A 6,743-nucleotide genomic window follows, 5' to 3' on the forward strand; every position below is an offset into this window, starting at 1 on the left:
GGATTGGTTAGCTTGGTTTGTCTGAACACTTAGTTCACAAAGCGGAGTGATGCCAACAGTGTGAGCTCAGTTCCTACACTGGCTGGGGTTACAATGAAGGATTCTCCTTCTCAACCTCTCCCCACTCTAAGGCATGGTGACCCTCAGGTAAAACCACCACCAGTCATCGCTCTCCAATGAGAAAACAGCCCTATAGTCTGATAAGACCATGGTAATACCATGGTGATTTTACCTTTGCTTCTCTATTTCTACCTCCTTTCACAACTAATGAACAAAGTTATTTCGTAAATGTTTCATCCATTGTTATTACTAATACAAAATAATGAAAAATCACTGAATAACCATGATCTAAGTGCTGCTAAGTAATTTTTTGTGTTATATATGATGTTTGGGGACACCGTGCTGATCCATATGCTGAGTAATATTTTAATAAAGCACAGACCCTAAAAATAGCATGCCTAGATTATTAACATTGTATCACTCTGATGGATCATTGAGCTTATGTGTAACTAAAGTAACACATTCATTTAAGATTCACATGCCATAAGTTGTTTGTCCTGCAGATGAATTCTTCATTAAACATTTACAAGTTGCTTTGAAAATTAATTTGCATACAGGAATCTATACTTGAAGAACAAGAGAACCGGAAGGAAGGAAATATCCATTTAACCAGATTCTTACGTGTTCTTGCCAACTTCTTGGTACTCCTCACTCTTGCTGGAAGTGGCTATCTTATTTTCTTCGTTGTCAGAAGATCTCAAAAATTTGCACAGGAGGGACTGGATGACTATGGATGGTGGGAAAGAAATGAAGTTAGTGCACAAAGTATTTTTCACAACTCTGGGAGCAGGTTGACACGTGGAACAGTTGTATAATTCTACTGTACTTTGAAGCATGGAGTTTAATTATTTGACATTCTGATCTAAATTGAGCCATATGATTTATAGAAACCTAAATTCTGCCCAATTCTATTTTAAATGCCTCTCTCTACATTGCAAGTCAGCAGTCCAGTCAGGGATCAATTTCCATACTGGCTTAGGTCACTCTTAATCTTACCTGAAGTGTATTAAGTGTGTTAATCTTACCCCCAGTTTAAACTCACCATCAGTTGTCTCTCTGTCTGGGACTATGGAGATTTACATTTCACTTTAGATGCTTTACTCCTATTTATCTGTAATGCGTCACTGGCTTAAATTCATTAATAACTAAAACAATAAATACTATTCTGCTAACCTATATAAAACAAAATCAGAGGATTTCCTTCTTATTTAGATGACAAATTCAAATGCTAATATTCATTAGCATATTTTCTGAAGTACTTGATCAAACGATCATCAAAGAAAACATGGAATGAGTCTGGAGGCACATTGTTAAGCTAATTGCTGACCTAATGTTGTAGATATACAGAGAAATGACAATATAGTACAAGAACAGATCAGATAGTTATCAGTAAAACCATATTTAGCAGCATATTTTTCTTTAAAAATGTAGATTATTTGAACCTTGAGACAAGGGCTAACAGTTTATTTGGAGGGAGGAGACAGGGAAAAAAAACATTCAATCATCCATGTGCTGAAAAGAAATTTGGAGCCGCTGCAATAACTACACATAGCCTTGAACTACAAAATGCATGCAAAAGTGTATGTTGCCACAGCAACTTGCACTCCCTGAGTGGTCTGTAACACAGCACCACCAGGCAACCCAGAATAGGGTTGAAATCTTTCTTCTCTGTGGGGTATGATAAGTAATGTATTACATGAATGCATCCAGAGCCTCAGCTTTTACCATAACTAATGAACACATGGATAAAGCATAGATAGATATAACTACAAACAGAGTTTAAACTAAATTGAAGATATAATAGATTGTGTAGATTTGAGCAAGGAGTTAGAAAAAAACATAGACTAACTGAGTATTGAAAATTATGGCAGACTATGTTGCATTGAGAAATATGGCATTTTTCATTCTCGATCCATGATCTAAACAATTTCTTAATAGTGAAATACTAAGAACAGTGTTGAAGAAAGGGATTCAGAGTCTATGTTCACAAATTGCTAAAACCTAGTGCACAGCTGCAAAACGTAATGAGAAGTATCATGAAAAGACAAGTAAATGCAGCTTATGCAGACCACAATTCTTCATAAGATCTTTCTGTCCAAGATGACTTCTAGATCAACTGACTGCTCTAAAAATTTCTGTTCATATCACATTATATATAGAAACCTCCTGAAATGCAGCTGCATGGATCTATAAATCAATAATCTTCTGGGATGATACACTCTGTTTATTGAGTTCTCTTGCAATGGGGATCTCTTACAACGATGTTGGGTGAGCCTAGCTTTCGAGATTGACTGCTACTTGTAATTCTGTTAATTCTCTGCCAGAAGGGAACACACTAGTATGAGGAGTGAAATATTAATAGAATGAAATATTAATATTAATTGAAACTACATTAGAAGAGCTGTTAATAGATATCAAAAAGTCAGAAACACATTGAAGAACAGAGCATCTTAGCCTTTGAAGGCATAGGCCAATATATATATTGTGGACCAGATTAAGGAGCAGAACACAACTACAAAACCGTCCATGAAGGAACTTTACTACCATCATTGATGCTTCTTTGGGCCAACAGTCACATCCTTTATGATGGCCCTGGAAAGCAATAGTAAATGGGTCGACAGAACTGAAATTTTGTTGCATTAGGACAATACTCTTTAAACTCTCACCCACATCTTCAAACACGGAGCATCCACCACTGCTGCCATAAGAGGCATCGCGTAAGAAATATAAGTTGAATTACAGTGAGCAGTAAGTTTCAGTATTTGCATTCTATTATCGGCCAACTCCCACTCTTCTTCAGAACAGGATTACTTATGGGTATCACACCCATGATATTGTCCTAACATAAACATAAAATTTGCATTGCTGCACCTTAACTAGTGTAGCAGCATTATCTGCCTTCCAAATTTTCTCAAGGAATATAGGGTAAAGCTATATGTTGGTTAGCTTGGATGGCTGGTTTGCAATACAGAGTGATTTCAACAGCATGAGTTCAATTCCTGTACCGGCTGAGGTTGATATGAAGGGCTCTCCTTCTCAACATCTCCCCGTGCCCTAGACTTGGTGACCCTCAGGTTAAACCACCGCTGATGCTCTCTCTTTAAGGAGAGGACTATGGTGACTTTACCTGTATTAGGGTAAAACTGATAGTTGCAAACTAAGTCCAAAATTCTAGTCTTAAAATCATAGTCATAGAGATGTACAGCATGGAAACAGACTCTTTGGTTCAACGTGTCCATGTCGACCAGATATCCTAACCTAATCTAGTCCCATCTGCCAGCACTTGGCCCATATCCCTCTTCACCCTTCCTATTCATATACCCATCCAGATGCCTTTTAAATGCTCTGGCAGCTCATTCCATACATGCACCATCCTCTGTGTGAAAATGTTGCCACTTATGTCCTTTTTGTATCTTTCCCCGCTCACCCTTTAGTTCTGGACTCCCCCGCCCCAGGGAAAAATCCTTGTCTTTTTATCCTATCCATGCCCCTCATGATTTTGTAAATCTCGATAAGGTAACCTCTCAGCCTCCAATGCTCCAGGGAAAACAGCCCCAGCCTATTCAGCCTCTCCCTATAGCTCAAATCCTCCAACCTTGGCAACATCCTTGTAAACATTTTATGAATCCTTTCATGTTTCACAACATCTTTCTGACAGAAAGAAGACTAGAATTGCATGCAATATTCTAAACGTGGTCTAACCGATGTCCTGCAGCAGATATATCTCCCATTTTCTTTTGACCAAAGCTTTGATCTTTCACCTGGATCTTTTATGAGATGGAAGATTATACAGATCTATAACAGATGGAGAAAGTAAAAAACAGAAATAAATGGGTCAGAGTTTGGAAAGATACTTGCAAAGGGAAATGAATAAAATGCAGAATTATAATTTATGACATTGATTGAACTGGGAGCTGCTGGATTGTTGCACAGGTCACAAGAACATAAGTAACAATATGAAAAAAGTTTAAACTTGTATTTTAGGGAACCTGAAACAAGTTGTGGAGGCACATTGCTAAGCCAATTGCTGATCTAATGCTGTGGATATACAGAGGAATAACAATATAGTACAAGAACAGATCAGATAATTATCAGTAAACCATATTTCACAGCATATTTTTCTTTAAAAATGCAGATTATTTGAACCTGAATAATCTGAACTGGGTAAGATCTTAAGTATTTCCTTTTTTAAATATATTTGACTGAACCAGTTTCAGATTGATTCCTTTCATATGAGTTGGTGAAGAGCTCACTAATAATTGACAAGTACATGGAATAGTTGCTGGAATTGTTTGGCACTAGAGTTTGGAATCTCTAATTGTGTATCCTTGAATTTTGATGTATACTAGTCAAACTGTCTTAATACAAGTAAAATTTGGATTGTATTGACAGATCATGAAGGTTCAATCAAACACAACTGTTAGCTATAGAATTGATAATGTGCATCTTTATGCCAGGCTAATACTGAATAATTTCAACAGGATAACTACTTTTAAGAACATTTATTTTTAATTACATACTACAAAACTGATGTTTATTCTTTAAATCTGTTGTTATTGAGATTATCAATATTCAAACTTATTGGACAAAGTTAAAAATCACACGACACCAGGTTGTGGTCCAATGGATTTATGTGGAAGTACAAGCTTTTGGAGCGCTGCTCCTTTGTCAGGTAGCTAATAGCGCAGGATCCCCATTAGGTGCCCCACTAGCTACCTGATGAAGGACCAGTGCTCCGAAAGCTTGTACTTCAAAATAAACGTGTTGGACCACAACCTGATGTTGTGTGATTTTTAACTTTGTCCACACCTGTCCACACCAGCACCTCCACGTCATACTTATTGGGTTCAGTTTGACCTTGTGTGACTGTATGAAATGTGAGGTATCAGACCTGTTATACACCTCTTATTTCATCTCCACTGAAGTATAATGTATGATCAGAAGTTGATCTGTGATTGAACTGTTTGCCCTGTCACACAAAGTCAAAATTGTTCTCTCCTATTTGCAGATATTGTCTTCAGATTTAATTTTCCCTTTGTTGATGTAGACAGATACATCCAAGGAATCCATGAATGATCCGCTACTGCAGTTCAAGCATGTCACTTCTTATCATCAGGAAAAGTTAGGGAAGGCTTTACTCTAGGCTGATCTGTGATAGGTGAGAAAGAAACTCAGGCAAGACATGCTCCATTGTTATCTACTACTCTGAGGAATTCCCACAACTCACAAATCAGTGTATAATATTTCTGCTCATAAAGTCATAGAGTCATAGAGATGTACAGCATGGAAACAGACCCTTCGGTCCAACCTGTCCATGCTGACCAGATATCCCAACCCAATCTAGTCCCACCTGCCAGCACCCGGCCCATATCCCTCCAAACCCTTCCTATTCATATACCCATCCAAATGCCTCCTAAATGTTGTAATTATGCCAGCCTTCACCACATCCTCTGGCAGCTCATTCCATACACGTACCACCCTCTGTGTGAAAAAGTTGCCCCTTAGGTCTCTTTTATATCTTTCCCTTCTCACCCTTTGAGTTTCAACTGATGTCATATAATACATTTCCTTTCATGTGTACGACATGAACTCAGAGTGTTAATAATGAAATATCTTTCTCCAATCTATGGTTGTTATGGGACTGTAGGGGAATTTATATTTTAAATTTTAAATTGGCGATAAGTAAGACAAAGTGATTCCAACTTAATTTCATCTCCTAGTTCAAGCATTTAGCCTATCTACTAGATCTTGTAGCCAGGCTACATTATAGTTCCCTCTTCCCATCTGAAGTGGCTAACCCTGTTGTAACACAAGTACCTCAATGTGCCAGTGAAAGTTGTAACTGGGATTTACAATAAATTGACCAGGATCAATAGTGCACTTATCTGATGGGTGGCCATACAGTTCCAGCAGAGTTTTCCAACATTGTGTACAACAGAAAATTTACACTCTCATATCCTTATCATTAATGGAGGACCTGTATACCTTTTGGGAATTTTCACACTCCATCACCCTGGGGGAAGCATTGTTCTGGTTATTATATTTACTGAATTTATAGATGCAATAAAAATAAGGTATTAAGATTTATGTGCACGTAATAGAAGTTTTCAAATGAGAAAACAACTGGCAAATACTTGTACATTGATATGGTAACTCAGTAAAGTTAGTTGCACTTAAAAATTACTTTGAACAAGATTTATTTTGTGTTTCTTGATGTTTGTGCCTGACATGTGCCTTCACAAAGATTGAAATGTCATGCTGCTTCTTTTATATATTTTTCATGTTGTTAAGATTTGTGTGATGAGATTAATCGTATCTGCTTTCTTAATTTAGGTAAATATGGTCATGTCATTGCTGGGCATGTTTTGTCCGATGTTATTCGACATCATTAGTCCTTTAGAGAACTACCATCCACGAATTGCACTCCAGTGGCAATTGGGCCGCATTTTTGCTTTGTTTCTTGGTAACCTTTACACATTTATTATCGCATTATTGGATGAAATTAACCTTAAGGCAAGAGTAATGCAATAGTTTATCATTATATGACTTTACATACCAATTAACGTTTTAGGCTGAAAAAAATTGTATCTCTTTACATTATTTATTTTATTTTATTTCAGCTTGAAGAGGAAAAGATTGTTAAATACAATATTACTATCTGGGAGAAGAATCTTTATAATGGA

At 37.0% G+C, this 6,743-nt stretch overlaps 1 protein-coding gene across 1 annotated transcript in view; it reads left to right on the plus strand.

The window, feature by feature from the left end:
• tmc1 (transmembrane channel-like 1) overlaps nt 1-6,743 on the plus strand; it is an 88,001-nt gene that overhangs the window by 69,191 nt on the left and 12,067 nt on the right. Inside the window, exons 11-13 of the mRNA XM_043704985.1 lie at nt 618-812; nt 6,394-6,573; nt 6,681-6,737. Of these exons, the coding sequence (XP_043560920.1) occupies nt 618-812; nt 6,394-6,573; nt 6,681-6,737 (432 nt within the window). The remainder of the gene's footprint in view (nt 1-617; nt 813-6,393; nt 6,574-6,680; nt 6,738-6,743) is intronic.

The sequence above is a fragment of the Chiloscyllium plagiosum genome, chromosome 2 (genome assembly GCF_004010195.1).
Source record: "Chiloscyllium plagiosum isolate BGI_BamShark_2017 chromosome 2, ASM401019v2, whole genome shotgun sequence".
NCBI lineage: Eukaryota > Metazoa > Chordata > Chondrichthyes > Orectolobiformes > Hemiscylliidae > Chiloscyllium > Chiloscyllium plagiosum.